At 45.6% G+C, this 22,792-nt stretch overlaps 1 protein-coding gene across 1 annotated transcript; it reads left to right on the top strand.

Moving 5' to 3' along the window:
- The first annotated feature begins 15,786 nt into the window (after positions 1-15,786).
- On the top strand, positions 15,787-20,077 carry LOC123056794 (probable E3 ubiquitin-protein ligase HIP1). The gene is made up of 8 exons (XM_044480065.1): positions 15,787-15,792; positions 15,873-16,339; positions 17,547-17,665; positions 17,748-18,392; positions 18,716-19,203; positions 19,293-19,394; positions 19,474-19,620; positions 19,733-20,077. Exons 1-8 carry the CDS (start codon positions 15,787-15,789, stop codon positions 19,856-19,858), a joined length of 2,100 nt encoding a protein of 699 aa, XP_044336000.1. The 3' UTR covers positions 19,859-20,077.
- Positions 20,078-22,792: the final 2,715 nt, after the last annotated feature.

Below are 22,792 nucleotides of genomic sequence, written 5' to 3'. Positions count from 1 at the left end.
CAACCTGATAAGCTCGAACCCAAATCGGAGAAATATGTCTTCATAGGATACCCAAAAGAAACTGTTGGGTACACCTTCTATCACAGATCCGAAGGCAAGATATTTGTTGCTAAGAATGGATCCTTTCTAGATAAGGAGTTTCTCTCGAAAGAAGTGACTGGGAGGAAAGTAGAACTTGATGAGGTAACTGTACCTTCTCCCGAATTGGAAAGTAGTTCATCACAGAAATCAGTTCTAGTGATTCCTACACCAATCAGTGAAGAAGCTAATGACGATGATCATGAAACTTCAGATCAAGTTACTACTGAACCTCGTAGGTCAACCAGAGTATGGTCCGCACCAGAGTGGTACGGTAATCCTGTTCTGGAGGTCATGTTACTTGACCATGACGAACCTACGAACTATGAGGAAGCGATGATGAGCCCAGATTCCACGAAATGGCTTGAGGCCATGAAATCTGAGATGGGATCCATGTATGAGAACCAAGTATGGACTTTGATTGACTTACCCGATGATCGGGGAGCCATTGAGAATAAATGGATCTTCAAGAGGAAGACGAACGCTGATAGTATTGTTACTATCTACAAAGCTCGAATTGTCGCAAAAAGTTTCCGACAAGTTCAAGGTGTTGACTACGATAAGATTTTCTCACTCGTAGCGATGCTTAAGTCTGTCCGAATCATGTTAGCAATTGCCACATTTTTTTGAAATCTATCAAAATGGATGTCAAAACTACATTCCTTAATGGATTTCTTAAAGAAGAGTTGTATATGATGCAACAAGAAGGTTTTGTCAATCCTAAAGGTGCTAACAAAGTGTGCAAGCTCCAGCGATCTATCTATGGACTGGTGCAAGCATCTCAGAGTTGGAATATATGCTTTGATAAGGTGATCAAAGCATATGGTTTTATACCGACTTTTGGTGAAGCCTATATTTACAAGAAAGTGAGTGGGAGAACTATAGCCTTTCTGATAAGTATATGTGAATGACATATTGTTGATCGGAAATGATGTAGAATTTTCTGGAAAGCATAAAGGAGTGTTTGAAAGGAGTTTTTCAAAGAAAGACCTCGGTGAAGATGCTTACACATCGAGCATCAAGATCTATAGAGATAGATCAAGACGCTTGATAAGATTTTTCAATGAGCACATACCTTGACAAGATTTTGAAATAGTTCAGAACGGAACAGTCAAACAAGGAATTCTTGCGTGTGTTGCAAGGTGTGAAGTTGAGTAAGACTCAAAACCCGACCACGACAGAAAATAGAAAGAGAATGAAGGTCATTCCCAATGCCTCAGTCATAGGTTCTATAAAGTATGCTATGCTGTGTACCAGACCTATTGTGTACCTCACCATGAGTTTGGCAAGAGGGAATAATAGTGATCCACGAGTGGATCACTGGACAACGGTCAAAATTATTCTTAGTGGAATAAGGATATATTTCTCGATTATGGAGGTGACAAAGAGTTCGTCATAAAGGGTTATGTTGATGCAAGCTTTGACACTGATCCGGATGACTCTAAATCTCAATCTGGATACATATTGAAAGTGGGAGCAATTTGCTAGAGTAGCTCCGTGCAGAGCATTGTAGACATAGAAAATTTGCAAAATACATACGACTCTGAATATGGTAGACCCGTTGACTAAACTTCTCTCACAAGCAAAACATGATCACACCTTAGTCTCTTTGGGTGTTAATCACATAACGATGTGAACTAGATTATTGACTCTAGTAAACCCTTTGGGTGTTAGTCACATGGAGATGTGAACTAATCACATAAAGATGTGAACTATTGGTGTTAAATCACATGACGATGTGAACTAGATTATTGACTCTAGTGCAAGTGGGAGACTGAAGGAAATATGCCCTAGAGGCAATAATAAAGTTGTTATTTATATTTCCTTATATCATGATAAATGTTTATTATTCATGCTAGAATTGTATTAACCGGAAACTTAGTACATGTGTGAATACATAGACAAACAGAGTGTCCCTAGTATGCCTCTACTTGACTAGCTAGTTAATCAAAGATGGTTAGGTTTCCTAGCCATAGACATGTGTTGCCATTTGATGAATGGGATAACATCATTAGAGAATGATGTGATGGACAAGACCCATCCGTTAGCTTAGCATAATGATCGTTTAGTTTATTGCTATTGTTTTCTTCATGACTTATACATGTTCCTATGACTAAGAGATTATGGAACTCCCGAATACCGGAGGAACACCTTGTGTGCTATCAAATGTCACAATGTAACTGGGTGATTATAAAGATGCTCTACAGGTGTCTCCGATGGTGTTTGTTGAGTTGGCATAGATCGAGATTAGGATTTGTCACTTCGATTGTCGGAGAGGTATCTCTGGGCCCTCCCGGTAATGCACATCACTATAAGTGTTGCAAGCAATGTCACTAATGAGTTAGTTGCAGGATGATGCATTACGGAACGAGTAAAGGGACTAACTCATTACGGTATCGATCGTCGGTATCATCGTACCTAGTTCAATCTTGTTACCAGCAACTAACTCATTAGTGACATTGCTTGCAACACTTATAGTGATGTGCATTACCGGGAGGGCCCAGAGATACCTCTCCGACAATCGAAGTGAAAAATCCTAATCTTGATCTATGCCAACTCAACAAACACCATCGGAGACACCTGTAGAGCATCTTTATAATCACCCAGTTACATTGTGACATTTGATAGCACACAAGGTGTTCCTCCGGTATTCGGGAGTTCCATAATCTCATAGTCTGAGGAACATGTATAAGTCATGAAGAAAGCAATAGCAAAAAAAACTAAACAATCATTATGCTAAGCTAACGGATGGGTCTTGTCCATCACATCATTCTCTAATGATGTGATCTCGTTCATCAAATGACAACACATGTCTATGGTTAGGAAACTTAACCATCTTTGATTAACGAGCTAGTCAAGTAGAGGCATACTAGGGACACTCTGTTTGTCTATGTATTCACACATGTACTAAGTTTCTGGTTAATACAATTCTAGCATGAATAATAAATATTTATCATGATATAAGGAAATATAAATAACAACTTTATTATTGCCTCTAGGGCATATTTCCTTCACGAGGTGTGTAACCGTGGAGGGGGGCACCGCACACGGCCAAGAGAAGACTTGGTGTGTCTTTGGGGTGCCCCCCTCCCACGTATATAAAGGGGGGAGGAGAGGAGGCTGGCCATAGGGGGGAGCGTGCCATAGGGGAGTCCAACTAGGATTCCCAATCCTCGTTGGAGTCCCCTTCCTTTCCAAGAGAGGGAGAGAGAGGGAAGGAGGAATAGGGGACAAGGAAAGAGGGGGCGCCACCCTCCTCCCTAGTCCAATTTGGACTGGCCATGGGCGGGGGGGGGGGCCTCCCTTGTGGCCCTCCTCTCCTTTCCACTAAGGCCCATGAACTTCCCGGGGGGCGGTAACCCCCGGTACTCCGAAACTCATCCGAAATATCCTGAACCATTCTGGTGTCCGAATGTAACCTTCCAATATATGAATCTTTACCTCTCAACCATTTCGTCCACTTCATGTCCATGATCTCATCCAGGACTCCGAACAAACTTCGGTCATCAAATCACATAACTCATAATACAAATAGTCATCGAACATTAAGCGTGCGGACCCTACGGGTTCGAGAACTATGTAGACATGACCGAGACACATCTCCGATCAATAACCAATAGTGGAACCTGGATGCTCATATTGGTTCCTACATATTCTACGAAGATCTTTATCGGTCAAACCGCATAACAACATACGTTGTTCCCTTTGTCATCGGTATGTTACTTGCCCGAGATTCAATCATCGGTATCATCATACCTAGTTCAATCTCATTACCGGCAAGTCTCTTTACTCGTTCTATAATGCATCATCCCACAACTAACTCATTAGTCACATTTATTGCAAGGCTTATAGTGAAGAGCATTACCAAGTGCCCAGAGATACCTCTCCGATACACGGAGTGACAAATCCTAATCTTGATCTATGCCAACTCAACAAACACCATCGGAGACACCTGTAGAGCATCTTTATAATCACCCAGTTACATTGTGACGTTTGATAGCACACAAGGTGTTCCTCTGGTGTTCGTGAGTTGCATAATCTCATAGTTTGAGGAACATGTATAAGTCATGAAGAAAGCAATAGCAATAAAACTAAATGATCATTATGCTAAGCTAACGGATGGGTCTTATCCATCACATCATTCTCTAATGATGTGATCCCGTTCACCAAATGACAACACATGTCTATGGTCAGGAAACTTAACCATCTTTGATTAACGAGCTAGTCAAGTAGAGGCATACTAGGGACACTCAGTTTTGTCTATGTATCCACACATGTACTAAGTTTCCGGTTAATACAATTCTAGCATGAATAATAAACATTTATCATGATATAAGGAGATATAAATAACAACTTTATTATTGCCTCTAGGGCGTATTTCCTTCATCTCTGCGGCGAGACAGTCGGCTTCGGCCTGCGACATGGTGTTGACGAAAACGACGCGGATGTAGAGGAAGTAGCTGATCGGAGGCGAGCAGTCACCTATTCGCCCCTCTCCCGTACAGGAACCGGAGGGGCGGGGTTTCGGAGACCTGCTCTCCCGTCGACCATGTACGTGGCGGACGGGACGGAGTCACCGGAGGCAGCAACAGCAAAGGAACGATGATGGGCAGTGCGCGTGGAGCAGATGTGATCTGTTCGTGGCAGCTATGGTTAGGAGACATGCTACCTCTTGATCACTGCGTTGGTTTTTCCCCGAAGAGGAAGGGATGATACAGCAAAGTAGCGTAAGTATTTCCCTCAGTTTTTGAGAACCAAGGTATCAATCCAGTAGGAGGCTACGCGCGAGTCCCTCGTACCTGCACAAAACAAATAAATCCTTGCAACCAACGCGATAAGGGGTTGGCAATCCCTACACGGCCACTTACGAGAGTGAGATCTGATAGATATAATAAGATAATTTTTTGGTTTTTTTATTATAAAGATGCAAAGTAAAATAAAAGCAAAGTAAAAAAGCAAAGGAAATAACTAAGTATTGGAAGATTAATATGATGAAGATAGACCCTGGGGCCATAGGTTTCACTAGTGGCTTCTCACAAGAGCATAAGTATTCTACGGTGGGTGAACGAATTACTGTTGAGCAATTGACAGAATTGAGCATAGTTATGAGAATATCTAGGTATGATCATGTATATAGGCATCACGTCCGAGACAAGTAGACTGACTCCTGCCTGCATCTACTACTATTACTCCATTCATCGACCACTATCCAGCCTGCATCTAGAGTATTAAGTTTATGAAAATAGAGTAACGCCTTAAGCAAGATGACATGATGTAGAGGGATAAACTCATGCAATATGATGAAAACCCCATCTTGTTATCCTTGATGGCAACAATACAATACGTGCCTTGCTGCCCCTACTGTCACTGGGAAATGACACCGCAAGATTGAACCCAAAGCTAAGCACTTCTCCCATTGCAAGAAAGATCAATCTAGTAGGCCAAACCAAACTAATAATTCGAAGAGACTTGCAAAGATAACCAATCATACATAAAAGAATTCAGAGAAGATTCAAATATTGTTCATAGATAGACTTGATCATAAACCCACAATTCGTCGGTCTCAACAAACACACCGCAAAAAATAAGATTACATCGAATAGTTCTCCACAAGAGAGGGAGAGAACATTGTATTGAGATCCAAAAAGAGAGAAGAAGCCATCTAGCTAATAACTATGGACCCGTAGGTCTGAGGTGAACTATTCACACTTCATCAGAGGGGCTATGGTGATGATGTAGAAGCCCTCCGTGATGGATACCCCCTCCGGCGGAGCTTCGGAATAGGCCCCAAGATGGGATCTCATGGATACAGAAAGTTGCGGCGGTGGAATTAGGGTTTTGGCTCTGTATCTGATCGTTTGGGGGTACGTAGGTATATATAGGAGGAAGGAGTACGTCGGTGGAGCAACAGGGGGCCACGAGGGTGGAGGGCGCGCCTGGGGGGGTAGGCGCGCCCCCTATCTCGTGGCCTCCTCCTTTGTTTCTTGACGTAGGGTCCAAGTCTCCTGGATCATGTTCGGCGAGAAAATCACGTTCCCGAAGGTTTCATTCCGTTTGGACTCCGTTTGATATTCTTTTTCTTCGAAACCCTAAAATAGGCAAAAAAAATAGCAATTCTGGGCTGGGCCTCCGGTTAATAGGTTAGTCCCAAAAATAATATAAAAGTGGATAATAAAGCCCAATAATGTCCAAAATAGTAGATAATATAGCATGGAGCAATCAAAAATTATAGATATGTTGGAGACGTATCAAGACACCCCACACTTATATAGGCGCAGCCGCATGGAGAGACGTGGGTTCGACCCACGTCCGTGACAGCCCATGATCCGACGTATCAAATTGTGGCCTAACTGTCAGAAATCTCTCCATTACCGACTGTCAAAAATAAGCGCGTAGGTGTGAGCTCGGCTCGGCTCATTCCCGCAACCTGCAGCGTGTCGTGATGAGGCGGGAGGCGGAGGAGGAGTGCGCGAGGGTCTCTTCTATTCTCAAGCTCCAATATCATGTAGAAGAGAAACCCGTATAAAGAGGTGCAACTCCTTCTCCACTAGCGGGGTGGGACTAAACTTCCCATTACACCTAGTGCCATATAACCCACATGGTCCCTTAGAGATTTTTCTGAAATTGTTGGATGGACCTAAAGCCCACCCCACGGCAGATGGCAAAGGACCACAAAGCTGATGGCAAAACTCTTTGCCGTCAGCCGCGGACGGCAAACGTGTCTGGCGTTGTAAACACTGGCAAAGAGTTTCTTTGCCGTCTATTTTATGACAGCGGATGGCAAAGACCCTTTGCCATCGGTAACGGACGACAAAGAAGGTAGACGACAAAGAACCGGCGTTAGCCACGTTAGGTGGCTAACATCAGACTTTGCCGTCAGCCAGCGGATGGCAAAACGTGCTTCGATACATCACCACATACACGTCATCCATGTACCCGGCGTGATGTCCGCTCAAACCACCGCGCGTCGCCCCGGGGAAAGCGCGTCGTGGGAAAGTGCATCATCTGGCACCCCGACGCCCCATCCCACCGACAGCCGCATCGCCTTCCACCCCCGCCGTCCCGTCCCATCGTCCCATCCCACCCCGAGGCGACAGCATTAATGAGCAGTAATGTCGGCTGCCGGCTCGGCCGCCCACCTCCCGTTGCCCGGACGGCTATAAGAACCCGCCCCACCACCATCCCCCCACACCCGACCTCAAACCCGCAGCCGGTGAGAAATCCAGCCCAGCACCGACGATGTCTTACCACCGCGGGAGCAGCAGCGCCGGCGGCAACGACGACGCCCTGAGCACCTGGCCGTCCAGCCTCGGCAATTCGGAGACGAAGGAGCTACGCCGATACGGCCTCCTCGTGCCGCCGGGCTGCAGTATTCCCTAGCGAAGACAAGATATTCATTGCTAAAAATGGATCCTTTCTAGCGAAGGAGTTTCTCTCGAAAGAAGTGAGTGGGAGGAAAGTATAACTTGATGAGGTAACTGTACCTTCTCCCTTATTGGAAAGTAGTTCATCACTGAAATCAGTTCCAGCGATTCCTACACCAGTAAGTGAGGAAGCTAATGATGACGATCATGGAACTTCTGATCAAGTTACTACCGAACCTCGTAGGTCAATCAGAGTAAGATCTGCACCAGAGTGGTACGGTAATCCTGTTCTAGAAGTCATGTTGCTTGACCATGACGAACCTACGAACTATGAGGAAGCGATGATGATCCCAGATTTCGCAAAATGGCTTGAGGCCATGAAATCTGAGATGGGATCCATGTATGAGAACAAAGTATGGACTTTGGTTAACTTGCCCGATGATCGGCAGGCCATAGAGAATAAATGGATCTTCAAGAAGAAGACTGACGCTGACGGTAATACCACTGTCTACAAAGCTCGACTTGTTGCAAAAGGTTTTCGACAAGTTCAAGGAGTTGACTATGATGAGACCCTCTCATCCGTAGCGATGCTTAAGTCCGTCCGAATCATGTTAGCAATTGCCGCATTTTATGATTATGAAATTTGGCTTATGGATGTCAAAACTGCATTCCTTAATGGATATCTTAAAGAAGAGTTGTATATGATGCAACCAGAAGGTTTTGTCGACCCAAAAGGTGCTAACAAAGTGTGCAAGCTCCAGCGATCCATTTATGGACTGGTGCAAGCCTCTCGGAGTTGGAATATACGCTTTGATAGTGTGATCAAACCATATGGTTTTATACAGGCTTTTGGAGAAGCCTGTATATACAAAAGTGAGTGGGAGCTTTGTAGCATTTCTGATATTATATGTGGATGACATATTGTTGATCTGAAATGATACTGAATTTCTGAATAGCATAAAGGATACTTGAATAAGAATTTTTCAATGAAAGACCTCGGTGAAGCTGCTTATATATTGGGCATCAAAATCTATAGAGATAGATCAAGACACTTAATTGGAATTTCACAAAGCACATACCTAGATAAAGTTTTGAAGAAGTTCAAAATGGATCAGGCAAAGAAAGGGTTCTTGCATGTGTTACAAGGTGTGAAGTTGAGTCAGACTCAATGCCCGACCACTGCAGAAGATAGAGAGAAAATGAAAAGTGTTCCCTATGCTTCAGCCATAGGCTCTATCATGTATGCAATGCTGTGTACGAGAATTGATGTGTGCCTTGCTATCAGTTTAGCAGGGAGGTACCAAAGTAATCCAGGAGTGGATCACTGGACAACAGTCAAGAATATCCTAAAATACCTGAAGAGGACTAAGGATATGTTTTCTCGTATATGGAGGTGACAAAGAGCTCGTCGTAAACGGTTACGTCGATGCAAGCTTTGACACTGATCCGAATGACTCTAAGTCACAAACCGAATACGTGTTTTTATTAAATGGTGGAGCTGTCAGTTGGTGCAGTTCCAAGCAGAGCGTCGTGGCGGGATCTACGTGTGAAGCGGAATGCATAGCTGCTTTGGAAGCAGCAAATGAAGGAGTCTGGATGAAGGAGTTCATATCCGATCTAGGTGTCATACCTAGTGCATCGGGTCCAATGAAAATCTTTTGTGACAATACTGGTGCAATTGCCTTGGCAAAGGAATCCAGATTTCACAAGATAACCAAGCACATCAAGACACGCTTCAATTCCATCCGCAATCAAGTAAAGGAAGGAGACATAGAGATTTGCAAGATACATACGGATCTGAATGTTGTAGACCCATTGACTAAGCCGCTCTCACGAGCAAAACATGATCAACACCAAGACTCCATGGGTGTTAGAATCATTACAATGTAATCTAGATTATTGACTCTAGTGAAAGTGGGAGACTGAAGGAAATATGCCCTAGAGGCAATAATAAAGTTGTTATTTATATTTCCTTATATCATGATAAATTTTTATTATTCATGCTAGAATTGTATTAACCGGAAACTTAGTACATGTGTGAATACATAGACAAATAGAGTGTCACTAGTTTTCCTCTACTTGACTAGTTCGTTGAATCAATGATGGTTATGTTTCTAACCATAGACATGAGTTGTCATTTGATTAACGAGATCACATCATTAGAGAATGATGTGATTGACTTGACCCATCCGTTAGCTTAGCACGATGATCGTTTAGTTTGTTGCTATTGCTTTCTCCATAACTTATACATGTTCCCATGACTATGAGATCATGCAACTCCCGAATATCGGAGGAACACTTTGTGTGCTACCAAACGTCACAACATAACCGGGTGATTATAAAGGTGCTCTACACGTGTTTCCGATGGTGTTTGTTGAGTTGGCATAGATCGAGATTAGGATTTATCACTCCGATTATCGAAGAGGTATCTCTGGGCCCTCTCGGTAATGTACATCACTATAAGCCTTGCAAGCAATGTAGCTAATGAGTTAGTTACGGGATGTAGCATTACAGAACGAGTAAAGAGACTTGCCGGTAATGAGACTGAACTAGATATTGAGATATCGACGATCGAATCTCGGGCAAGTAACATACTGATGACAAAGGGAACAACGTATGTTGTTATGCGGTTTGACCATTAAAGATCTTTGTAGAATATGTAGGATCCAATATGAGCATCTGGGTTCCGCTATTGGTTATTGACCGGAGACGTGTCTCGGTCATGTCTACATAGTTCTCGAACCCGTAGGGTCTGCACGCTTAACGTTTGGTGACGATCGGTATTATGAGTTTATGTGTTTTGATGTACCGAAGATAGTTCAGAGTCCCGGATGTGATCACGGACATGACGAGGAGTCTCGAAATGGTCAAGACATAAAGATTGATGTATTGGATGACTATATTCGGACACCGGATGAGTTTCGGGGGTCACCGGATATTTATCGGAGTGCCGGGGGGTTATGGGACCCCCCGGGGGAACTAATGGGCCAACATGGGCCTTGTGGGAGTGAGAGGAGAGGGCCTAGGGCTGGTCGCGCCCCCCCCCCTTGGGAGTCCGAATTGGACAAGGAGGGGGGCGGCGCCCCCTCTTTCCCCCTCTCTCTCCTCTCCTTCCTTTCCCCTTCCTCCGTCCTAGTTGGGTTAGGAAAAGGGGAGTCCTACTCCTACTAGGAGGAGGACTCCCCCTCTTCTTGGCGCGCCTTTAGGCCGGCCGGCCTCCCCCTTGCTCCTTCATATACGGGGGCAGGGGGCACCCTAGAACACACAAGTTGATTGTTTCCAGCCGTGTGCGGTGCCCCCCTCCACCATAATCCACCTTAGTCATATCGTAATGGTGCTTAGGAGAAGACCTGTTCCGGTAGCACCATCATCGCCGTCATCACGCCGTCGTGCTGACGAAGCTCTCCCTCGAAGCTCTACTGGATCTTGAGTTCGTGGGACGTCACCGAGCCGAACGTATGCAGATCGCAGAGGTGTCGTACCTTCAGTGCTAGGATCGGTCGATCGTGAAGACGTACGACTACATCAATCGCGTTGTCATAACGCTTCTGCTTACGGTCTACAAGGGTACGTGGACAACACTCTTCCCTCTCGTTGCTATGCATCACCATGATCTTGTGTGTGCATATGATTTTTTTTGAAATTACTGCGTTCCCCAACAGTAGAATCTATGAATGCTAAGTATGATTGAACTAGACATGATAAACTTTATGATTCAAGTGATGAAGATGATGAATGTTATGAAAAATAAATTTTTTATCGAGTTTCTAATGATGAGTGGGCAGCTAAATGTCTTAGGGAGTAAATTACCTTAGATGGTCCTACTCGAAGTAATGACACACTTGATGAATGTTATGATTATGAAACTATGTCTATTGGCACTATTGAGGATGATTATGTTATGCCTACTACTTATTATGATGATCGTGATTGGGGAGGATTATGATACTCCTTAGGGTATAGAAAATGTATGTGAGTACCGAGGAATTTATTATTTATAACAATGATGGATTTACTATTGAAAGTGGATTCGAAAAGGTCAAAACTTTAGCTATTGCTGATCCCTCTAATTTTTGGAAAGTGATAAAATTTATGTGTGCGTATATCATGAGTATAAATGTACTAGGTGATAGCTACATTATTGAGTTTGACTATGATTCAACATATAATTATTATGAAAGGGGAAAACATGGTGATAGATATCTTAATACCATCAAGTTTCTTCTTTTTATGCTGAAAGCTTTGAAGTTGCACCTATCTTTCCCTCCATTTTTAGAAAAGGAGGATGACCCCCTGCCTCTGCATCTGGGCGATGCATGCGGCTACTTTATTAATTATTCTCACAAGACCTTACAAAGTCATACAACAGTAAGACTGAAGCCACCGTCTAAGCAACAACTATCGCTACACCTATCCAGTTGATGAAGGGGCGCTGATAGTCTGGGCCTAATACCAAACAGACATCGCATCCAAACCTAAACATCTAAGACCTGAGGTCCCAACCAGGACGCCTGCCTGGTATGAGGCACCTACCAGTCCGGCGCACTCCTCAACCAGGACGCCTGCCGGGTATGGGGCCGCCGCAGCCACCTGCCACGAGTCCATCTTCAGAGCTGTACTGTTGCATCTACCGTGCCAGGTCTCTCAGCCATCGACGCCACCACGACGCCAGACAGCGTCATCCTCCTGCGCGAGTCCATCCTTCCACATCGAACTCCGAATCCGCACTGCGCCACGCCGTCCAGATTCGTCGCCATCAATGTATGGATGAAGCTCCGCTCCACCAAAGAAGCCGTCCGCTGATAGCTATCTTTCCCTCCTATGCTAAGATTCCTCTGCATAGGAAGTCAGTTAGTCTTAAATATATTTACCTTATGCTTTTTGGTGCTCGTATTGTGCTTTGCAATAATTATGATTCATTCTTGTGAGTTTCAAATAAATTCCATGCCTAGCTCAAAGGCATTAATGAAAGCGCTTGTGTGAGGCAGCCCACAATTGGATTTTAGTTTGGTCTGAATAATATATAACTTACTACCTTATTGTAGGAAAGTACTTTTCATGTTTTCTTTTAATAAAGTGTCAAGTTATGCAATTAGTTTAAGTGTTTATGCCATGTGGTAGATGTTTAACTGTTTTCTGCTACTTGTTGTTCTTCTAGAAATTGACATAATTTGCTGGAGCAGGCTTTTGACTTGAATTTTTTAATAAGCAGAGCAACGTATGCCTAGTATTCATCCTAATTTGTTTGTTTTCTGGGTATTGGAACTGTCCTGATTAATTAGGTTTATATATGCTATAGTTTGTTTTGACAGATTCTTGCGCAACTATTGTATTTGCTACAGAATCACATAGTGTTGGTTCCCCCTTGATCAAAAGGACCTATGATTGCGTTCTTGGTTGTAGCTATTGTTATACCATGTTGCCATGATTAACAAACAACAAGTGGAACTATTTTATTTTATTTTATTTGTGGACTAACAATTTTGTTTGAGTAATGCTTTGAATTTCAGGTTAACTTCATCACAATCACATGCATTCCCTCCAATTCTAAGAAGACCAAAAAGGCAACGCTTAGGGATGACCAAGGCATCTTCATTCTTCATCAACATAACATCGGCAACCACCCGCGCCAGCCGAATTCAATCCCCTGGCGCGGCCCCTGTGCTCCCACCCTCAACCCGCTCCCTTGCCTCCACCGGGTATCGCCGAAAAATCGTGAGATGTGCCCTCATGGAGAGAGGAAGTGCTCGACAGGGGAGGATTGGTGCACGGAGAATGGGAGAGCTAGTGTGATGAAACTGATGGGGCAAGGGGAAAAACGCCCCATTCGCCCGGGTTGACCGGCCGCGGTAAATGATTCGATTTGTGATATGTCAAGGAGGCATGCGTCAAGATTCGTACATAATATCCAACGGCTGTATGTTTGACCGACATCATCGAAAATCCGATGGCAGATTTTTAGACTTCTCGTTTTTTTAAAGACGGCGTAATTCTCTTGAATCAAAGGATCCTTAAACTTCATGTTAACCAAGGTAGTAGACACAATCGGATCAATAGCTCACCTATAGTTCACTGTACGCCCACGGTCAAAATGCCAATCCGGGGCGTGTTGGCCAGGACGCGCACGACGCCCTGTAAAGGCTGTAGACGCCCAAACTTGGTCAGCGAGTTCACACACGGCCTTCCCTTTTGCCCCAAGTAGTCAGCCTCAGACTAGGCCACAGCCCACAGCTACCGGAGACCTGCAGCTCCTTCAGTACTGCGCGCACTAGGCGTTAATGGCAAAATCCTTTTCAGACAGTCAGACAGACATCAGTAGATACAGGGAAAAGAGGCATATACCGCATCCTCTACCGTCGATCGGTCGATGGCTTGACCAGACCCTGCACTCTCTCCGTAACCGCGCGGAACAGTTCCCCCGCAGTAAAAAACTGCGCCGAACAGTTTCGGCGAGCGAGACGCCGCTCGTGATTCAGAAACTTACCGGTGCTCCTAAAGCACTTTCAGACGCTATCATTTTCTTCTCGCGCAGGCTTTCAGAAGTTTCAGCTGGCTGGGGCGAAACGAGGGCGTATAATAATACACCCAGACGAATACTCATTCAGTAAAAAAAAAGTCACTCCTCATCAGCAAAGTAAAAAAAAAAAAGAGCCCCTTGATCAATGCAGGAGTACTACTGGCACAGTTCGGTGCGGCATCTGCATTTATCTATCGACCGGCAGCTCGGCCCAAGCTAGGCTCATCATCAATACGAGACGTACTCTACCAGCTAGTAGCACCAATTTCCCTGTGATTTCTTTTAGCGCCTGGCGTGGTATGGCGTAGCGTGCTGCAGCTGCGTTGCTTTGGTCCGCAGGCGTCAGGGGGCTATCCATCCATCTATTGGCTGGCTCCGTCCCTAGCCGTAGGCCCGCGTGCTGCGCGATGGATGGAACGTGACCCACGCCACGCCACACCACACATCGGATGCTCTCCGCTCCGTGCCGCCCGTTCGCGCTCTGGGTCGCGTCTGCCCGCTTCTCTCTCTCTCTGCAGCTGCAGCGCCCTGGCAACCGTTTTCCTCGCACGGACTACGGAGGAACCGATGATGGGCTCCAGCCCAGCCCAGCCCCGCGCCAGACGACACGTACGTGGCGCGCAAGACTAATGGCAAAGCTGGGTGGCGCTTTTGCCGTCGGCCCCACAGGTCAGCCGCGCCCACGTGCGCGACGTACCCCCCGGCGTGCCCGCCCTCCGTCAGCGCGAGCGCGAGCCGGGCGCACGGAAAAGACAGCCACGTCGTAGCTGACCCCCACCGACCCGTGGGCCCGGGATGGGCCATGGCCAGGGCGTGGACGCAGACCTTTCCGTGCGCCCCTCCCCGCTACGAGAGTCAACGTCAAACCACCCGTAAACAGAGACGGGAAAGATATTATAACAATCCGAAACGAAATCCACACACCAATTTTTGAAAGATCTTGGTGCCAGTAAGGACCAACCGGGATTGCAATCACCTGCTATTTTTTGCGATTACGTGGTACTATTAATTTATTGCCCATGTATATGTTGCAGGATTAATCGAGATATACGCTGCATACATACGGGATATTAAACAATCGTAATTAAGGGCCTCATATACGAGCTCTATACGCCAGGCTTGTGTAGCGTATCTCGCCGCGAACGTGACAAGGGAAAGAAAAGAAATAATAATACAAACTTGCTAATAATTAAGAGAAAAGGCAGCCACAGGTATAGGCATAGGCAGGCCGCTAATGATCGTAATTAAGGGCCATATATATATATATATATATATATATATATATATATATATATACGAGATTTATACGCCAAAGAATTGTTTAGCATATCCGGCTGCGAAGGTGACAAGAGAAAGGGAAAGAAATAAGGCACAGCTATAGGTAGGCCGATCTTACCCGGCTCCGCCCTGTCATGGCCAAAAAACGCAGTTGGTGCTTGTGTCGCACCCAGGCCAAAAGGAGAGCCTTTCAAGCAAAGGCGAAAGGCGTCCGTCCACAGGGAAAAGGCAAGCAGCAAGTAACGCCGTGAGTCAAACCACTCCTTACACTTGGGCCCCACCCCACCCCCTCTCCGCACCCAACCGTACCGCACCGTATCTCCCCGTGTATCCGTATACGACCCTAAGGCTGGTCATAGTGGGAGTAACATAGGTAGTAACATAGAAGCCACATAAGCAAAATTGATGATGTGGCAAGTAGTTAATGAGGAGAGAGGCAAATAGAGTAACATAATATGTTACCATCACATAGCGGTTTCCAATGCATAATGAGTCTACAAAGTAATAAATGAAGACAACTATGTTACCACACCTATGATACTACCCACCATGAAGGTAGTAACATAAACTAGTAACATATGTATGTTACTAGTCTAAGTTACTCTCCACTATGACCAGCCTAATACTACTACCAGTACGAGCCGCGTCTCTCCGCGTGGGCCCTGGCTGTCCAGACGCCCTCGTGGCCCAGCCGGTGCGGGCGCGGCCACTCGCTGGCGGGCGGGCCCGGGGGTTCGAATTTTGAAAACGAGGCAGGGGAGACGCTTATTTCTGGCAGTAAAGTGGCGAGGAGGGGGAGGGGAGGGGAGGGCGGGGCCCGCTGGCCCTCCCTTCCCACGCGACGCGACGGGCGCTACTCCTTCTCCGCCTCTCCAACGCCAGCGCCAACGCCCCTCACCCTCTCCCGCCGTTATAAATACCCCTCTGCCTCGTCGTCCCCAGCCCAGCCCCCACCGTCTCCCTCCCTCCCCACCCACGCGGACAAATTTGTTTCTTCCCTGCGTACAACCCAACCCAGCAGAAGCAGCCAGCCGCGCCGCCTCCCTCCCTCGCCGCCGATCTGGCCGGATCGCGCCCCGGATCGGCCGCCGCCCGCGCGCAGGTACCGGCCCCCCTCCCGATTCCCCGTCCGCTTCGGCCGATTCCGCCGCGCCCCCTCTGGCTTTCCGTTGCGCTTCCCCTCCCCTCCCCTCCCCGGCGGCGGCGGCGGCGGCTGATCCGCCGCGGTAGCGAGCGGCGGGGCACGTGTTTGCGCCGTTCAGCTAACCGCCGCCTGCCCGGGCAGGATTGGCCTGCCTGGCTGGTGATAGAGCAGAGCCGGTCACGTGCGTGCGTGCGTGCCTGATTGGCCCCCCCGTCTCGAAAAGGAAACGTGTAGATTTATCCTGATTTCTTTGATTGATTCCCAGTAGTTGCCGTTTCTCGCCAATTATAGTACGAGTAGTAGTATCTTGCTTGTATGCGAGGCGCCGTGTAGCAGGGGGAGCGACCATTTTGGTCCGCTTTGGGTACCGCATCGAGCGAATTTGAAATTTTACTCGCGCACCTGTTCGCGGATAGGCATGCCGTAGTTTTTATTTATCACCTGCCATATCCGGGTCCAGGTTCAGAACTCTAGAATCGCTGTTTGTTGTACAATCCCTGGCACCAATTCTTGGTCGTCGATTGATCCGTCGATATGCTCTCGTTGGCGTGGGACGGGATGCTTGTTTGTACTGTTTATTATTACTTGTGGCCTAGGTGACTCTTAATTTGATGATAGAACAGAGTCAGTCGTGTGCATGCTAGGTTGCTCCTCCTTCTGACAAAGGAAACAAAACGGATTGCACTCTGATGGGTTTGCTTAATGACCCTTGCTGCCCTGCTCTCAGCAACCAGTTTGGTCAAATAACATGTTTTCCCTGTGCATCTGTTGACTGATAACCTTGCCCTGTTTCTATCAGCTGCTATATTCTTGAACAAGAATTTGTTGTTAGAAGCCAGTATACTCCATTTAGAAGGGCAATGTTCACCCCTTTTGTCGTAATTCTTCACATTTGCAAAGTATCTCACCTTCAAGTGCTAATTACCTAATAATATAGCACAAAGTCCATTTCTTTCGCTAAAGTAATGGGTGGATTTACTAATCAATCTACCTTCCTAGCTTTGTAGGAGTATATGAAGTCAGTTTCATGTTTGTATACCTGAGTTGCGGCGGTAGCTCAGTCCATAATCCGTGTTCAACTTAATGCTAGCACATTGTTTTCAGTTAGACTAGCATTTTTTGTCCGATTCTAGACTATTGATGTTCATTCAATTTGTGTTTCCAGGTTAAGGGCAACCAGACAGGGCTGTTTCTTGGCTGGACATCATCTGAACCATCTCCAAGTGCCAGAGATGGATCATACTCAACCCAGGGATGGGCATGGCAATGAACCTGTGCCTTTAGGTAGCTATACTTAACCTGTGCTCTGTTCTGCTGTTTATCTTAGTTCTATGATAAAATAGTAATACTCTTGTTTCAATCTCAGGTCAGATGCTTTTTGAGCATTCGGGTAGTGATGCACCCCTTAGACTTGGTCCTCCAGGCTTTGGGAGTATGGCAAGTAGATCAAATGACGTTCCATCTTCAAGTCATGCTACACAGTTTCCAGGTCATAGAGTTGTGAACCTAGGGACCTCACATGTTTCATTAGTTCCCTATCGCACTGCAAGATCCAGCGGCCATGTACCATATGATGCTCAGCCGAAACCTGCCCTAAGTTCCCATGTGGACAACAGAATGGTTGCAATGAAGCGAAAGAACCTCCTTCCTTCAGTGGAGGGAATGGACGCTGTTGACTATTATGTTGGCAGCTCTTCCAACAGTCACTTCTCTGATCTTGTGCAGCCAAATCCTAGTGCACTTACTGAGCCCTTGCATCCGCAAGTGCCTTTAAGCGTTGGTCCAAGCAACTGGATTGACCAACGCTTAGTTAATCAAGAAGGATCTCAGAGGAATGTCAGAGCACGTCATGATAGTGCTAATGTTTCGTTGGAACCTAGGCCAGCTTCAACTTACACACCAAGTAACAATCATCAGCTGCCATTCCATTCAGCCACAAGTGCTTTCGTAAGTACGGCAGCAGAAAGGAACCAAGCACCTTTTTCTGTGCCAACAAGAACATTACCTTCAGGTTAGTAACTAATTCTTTGCTTAATGTACTTGATGCGTCTTTATTGTCTTGCTAATGCACTCCCCCAAGTTTTTCCCTTGACAATTAGCATCTCATGCGGTCTTCTGTTCACATCTTTAATTATGGTATGAGGTTGCTTTTGTGACTTGATTTTAGTAGTTACCTGCGGCTGATTTTCAGTCCTGTGATACAATTTTACCAGAAAAATGCGAATTATCAGTGCCCCAAATCATCTTGTATATGATATAGCATACGAGGTTGTTGTTTTTATGCTATTTATAAATTTCTTTCAAACTTACGGTCTATGTATTTTGACTGTTTAGGTGGCACTGGGATCACTGGTAGGATCTACCATCATCCTATGCCTATGCATAGCAGCAGCTCAAGTGTTGCTGCTGCCCCAACTGTCCATGGTTCTTCAAACAGTGCGATGTTTGCCAATGCTGGCTTTCCTGCTCCTAGAGCTGTTCATGGCTCAGGTGCTGCTGCTGCCCCAACTGTCCATGGATCTTCAGACAGTGCGGTATTTGCTAATGGTGGCTTTACTGCTCCTAGAGCTGTTCATGGTGGCGCCGTTCCTAGCTACGGCCATCCATCCTCCACAGTTTCCTCTGGCTCAAGAGCATTTTCCCATGATGCAGTCATTCCGAACTATCCTGCTTCTACCTCTACATCCATTAGGATCAATGTGCCATCTCCTATCAGTACTGCGGCATCTTCTAGGCATGCAAGGGTATCCATGGCACATGCCAGCACTGGAATGAATAGATTCGTAGATAGGAGCTCATTCCATTTGATCGCTGAGACACAGGTAGAGGTCTTGTTTCGTGTTTTCAGGTAATTAAGCTGGTATCCATTTAAGTTTGAATATTTTTATTGATCTAGCTGCTGTTTGTGTAGCGGGTTATGATGGAGCAGTTGGCTTTCTATCAACAATCAAGACAAGCAGCTGCTGACCCCCACAGGGACTTGAGACTGAACATTGATGAAATGAGTTATGAGGTATAATCATGGTCGTTTGCTTCTTCTACTCTGGAAACTTCAGGATCTTTTCTTAACCTTTTCCGTCTTGTATGTACAGGAACTGTTGGCCTTGGAGGAATCCATAGGTACTGTGAACACCGGCCTTGCCGACGAAAAGATTTCAGGTTGTGTGAAAGAAGTGGTCTGTTGCAGTTCTGATGAGGAGCAAGACGAGGAAGATGATGGGCGCTGTCTAGTCTGCCTGGTACGAATTTCTTATGCTCCTAATTTCCAGTTCCATGTTGAAAAATTCATTACAGGCATGCCCTGAATCGTTTGCTCCTCCAATTCTGATTATGATTTTTGAACTATGGCAGGAGGAGTACAAAGACAATGATCTCCTAGGGATACTGAAGTGCAGGCACGACTTCCACACCGACTGCATCAAGAAGTGGTTGCAAGTGAAGAACGCATGCCCGGTATGCAAATCCGCCGCGGCTTAGGGCTGGAGAGGAAGCAGAATAACCGATGTTCCTCTCCATTGATTCTAGATTGAGATTGAGTTATGCGGTCCCCGGTCCATTCTTTGGTGCCTGAGCCATGGAAATAAGTGCGCTAGGACGACTTGTTTCGTGGGTTGCTGTAGCTGTGTTATCATGTCTTGCTGTAAAAACTTTCATTCAACAAGCAATTGGTAGAGATATTCTCCAGCCATTTATTTATCTGTGTATCACATGTTGAGCCGTTGTGAGGTGTGATGGCGAATCATCCCCTTGTACATTGGTGCCTGTTAACTTATATGGTTTTGATACTCAGCTGTCAGGTTGTTGGCATGAGACCAATAATGTGGCTTGACGTCGTTGGGTATGCGCATGTCGTCGTTGGCTCGTTGGCTGTGACAGTTTGACTACTTGCTCTGGTAATTCCCTTCTGTGAAACTAGTAAAACAAAAGGTTAGTACTCCCTGTGTAAACTAATATAAGATCTTTTAGATCATTATAAAAATATCTTATTAGTTTCTAGACTAATATAAGATCTTTTAGATATTAGTCCTCTGAAAACTAATAGAAGATCTAAAAAGATCTTATAGTAGTGATCTAAAAGATCTTATATATTTATTAGTTTTCTTGAACTATATACTTCCTCCGTTCCTAAATATAAGTCTTTGTAGAAATTTCACTATGCACTACATACGGAGCAAAATGAGTGAATCTACACTCTAAAATGTATCTACATACATCCGTATGTGGTTCATAGTGGAATCTCTCCAAAGACTTATATTTAGGAACAGAGGGAGTATTTGTTAGTACTAGTTTACAGAGGGAGTACTTGCCACCCCCCAAGATCCAAGATGGGCTTCACAAAATTGCAACCAGTTCGTAAACTTTGATTACCAAGTCATTTTCTCATTTTTATTGATTGTCTTTTTTATTTTTCTACTTACGTGTGGGTAACCGGTTATGTACCGGCTTCGACCGAGCCACCTGCAGCTCTGCCGTCGCCGCTCGGCCAGCTCGCCCGCTCACCAGCGACTTGTTCGAGAAGAACCCAAGGTCTAACAATTTCGGACGCCAGAGACCAGGTTCTGTCGGCGGCTGGAGGCCCCGTCGCTGTTGGATCGCGTAGGCAGCCATGGCTATCAGCAGACAGCTGTTGCATTGTATCAGCCGTGCGCTCGAGAAGCAGCCAGTGTTCGCGTTATTGTCTTCTTTCTTAGCGTGGGGATAGTGGATCTAGATCGGAATGGGGATTTGTCTATCAATCGAGGAATTCGAATTCGAGAGGAGCGAGCCACTGGTTCTGGCAAAAGGTTCATAACCGGTTTAAGGAACCTTGATCCGGTTTTTCTTCCTTTTTGTTTTCTTTATTTTTTTCCTCTCGGTTTTTCCTTTTCCTTTTTTCTGTTTCTTTTCGAATCAAATTTCAAAAGTGTTTCCCGTTTTCAAATTTGTTCACATATTCATAAAATGGTTGCCTTTTCAAAAAATATCTGTGGAATTTCAAATCATGTTCGGGTTTTGAAATTTGAAGAAGTTCCTGTTTTAATTTTTTTTCACATATTCAAAAGATTTTCTTGTTTTTTTAATCTTCACACTTTTAAGAGTTTTTCCTGTTTTTAAGTTTGTTCAGAAATAAAAAAAAATCAGGAATTTTTGGAAACTGTTTCCTTTAAAAGATGTTGACAATTGGAAAAAAAATATTCGTGTTTTTCAAAAAATGTTCAGAATTTTCAAAACCGTTCATGTTTTTATCTAGCTAATCATATTTTCCAATTTTCATGTCATATAAACGCACGATGGGAGGTCCCTGTTTACATGTCATAAAAACAATACGGAGCAGCGAGGTAGTAGGGATTAGAAGGATTTTGAAGGGAAGCCGCTATGCATCGTCCATTTATATGACACGAAGCCCAGGTTTCAAAACATGACAACCTTCCATGTGTTAACGGGCCCGTGACCCATTGGTCTTGAGTGTAGGGATTAGAAGGATGATGTATCCTTCTACACTGGCGATGCGTCTAGAGGCTTGGTCGCTAACTTTGTCGCTATTGACTTGGCCCCGTCCCTTGAAGAACAACTTGTCCCCAAACTGTGGCTCATGGCTCATCTAAGTCTTCCCATATTGCAATTCATGCCAGAATCGACGCTGTAACACTTTTCATGGTACAAATAATTGCGCATCTTCAGGTGGAAAATTAGAGACGATAAGCTATGTAACCAACCCGTCAAGCACTTTGACCGGACCATAAAACTTGAACAACAACTTGGGCTGTCCTCGTGATGCAAATGTAGACTGACTATAGGGTTGCAGCTTAAAAAGAGTCGCTAATCTGGAGCACTCGGCCTGAACGCTTCTTGTTGCCATGGCTTTTCATATGAGCGCGTTCCTGTAACAATCTCAGCATAAGGCCACACTCTTTAACCACACATCCAATTCAGGAACAGGGCAAATGTCGGTAGATGTAACACTAAAGTGGCGAGAAGAATGGCCGTAGAGCACCTCGAATGGAGATTTGTTGTCCAAAGTAGAGCGCATGCTGAAATTGTGCCAAAATTTAGCAAGTAACAACCATTGTGCTCTCTGGACAGGACAAACATGAGTAAAACATCGCAAGTAGCCATCCAACCATCACTACTGGAATCAAAGAATTTGCCATCAACCTCTTCTTTGCCGTCGGCTTGCTGACGACAACAAAACTTTGCCATCCGCTAGCTGAAGGCAGAGAGGTGGGTGGGGTCCAGTGGAGGCCAGCTATTGTAACAGCCCACCCCCACCTGCTCACTTTGCCGTCAGCTAGCGGACGTCAAACAAGTCCCTACCTAACGGCCCTAATGCCCCCTCCTCTCTTCGTCTCCCATCCCCTCCTCTTCCCCCCCGACCGCACCCCACCGCCGCCCGCCGCCAACGACGACCCGCCGCTAAGCCCCCCCAGGTCG

The sequence above is a fragment of the Triticum aestivum genome, chromosome 3A (assembly GCF_018294505.1).
Source record: "Triticum aestivum cultivar Chinese Spring chromosome 3A, IWGSC CS RefSeq v2.1, whole genome shotgun sequence".
NCBI classification, from domain to species: domain Eukaryota; kingdom Viridiplantae; phylum Streptophyta; class Magnoliopsida; order Poales; family Poaceae; genus Triticum; species Triticum aestivum.
Note: the sequence above shows the minus strand (reverse complement) of the source record. Positions and strands in the feature narration are given on the sequence as shown.

Bases quoted from the DNA above. Each gene is read 5' to 3' on its own strand.
- LOC123056794 (XM_044480065.1), top strand. The intron at 19,204-19,292 runs GTAGAGGTCTTG...CTGTTTGTGTAG, and splicing joins ATTTGATCGCTGAGACACAG to CGGGTTATGATGGAGCAGTT. The intron at 19,621-19,732 runs GTACGAATTTCT...GAACTATGGCAG, and splicing joins GGCGCTGTCTAGTCTGCCTG to GAGGAGTACAAAGACAATGA.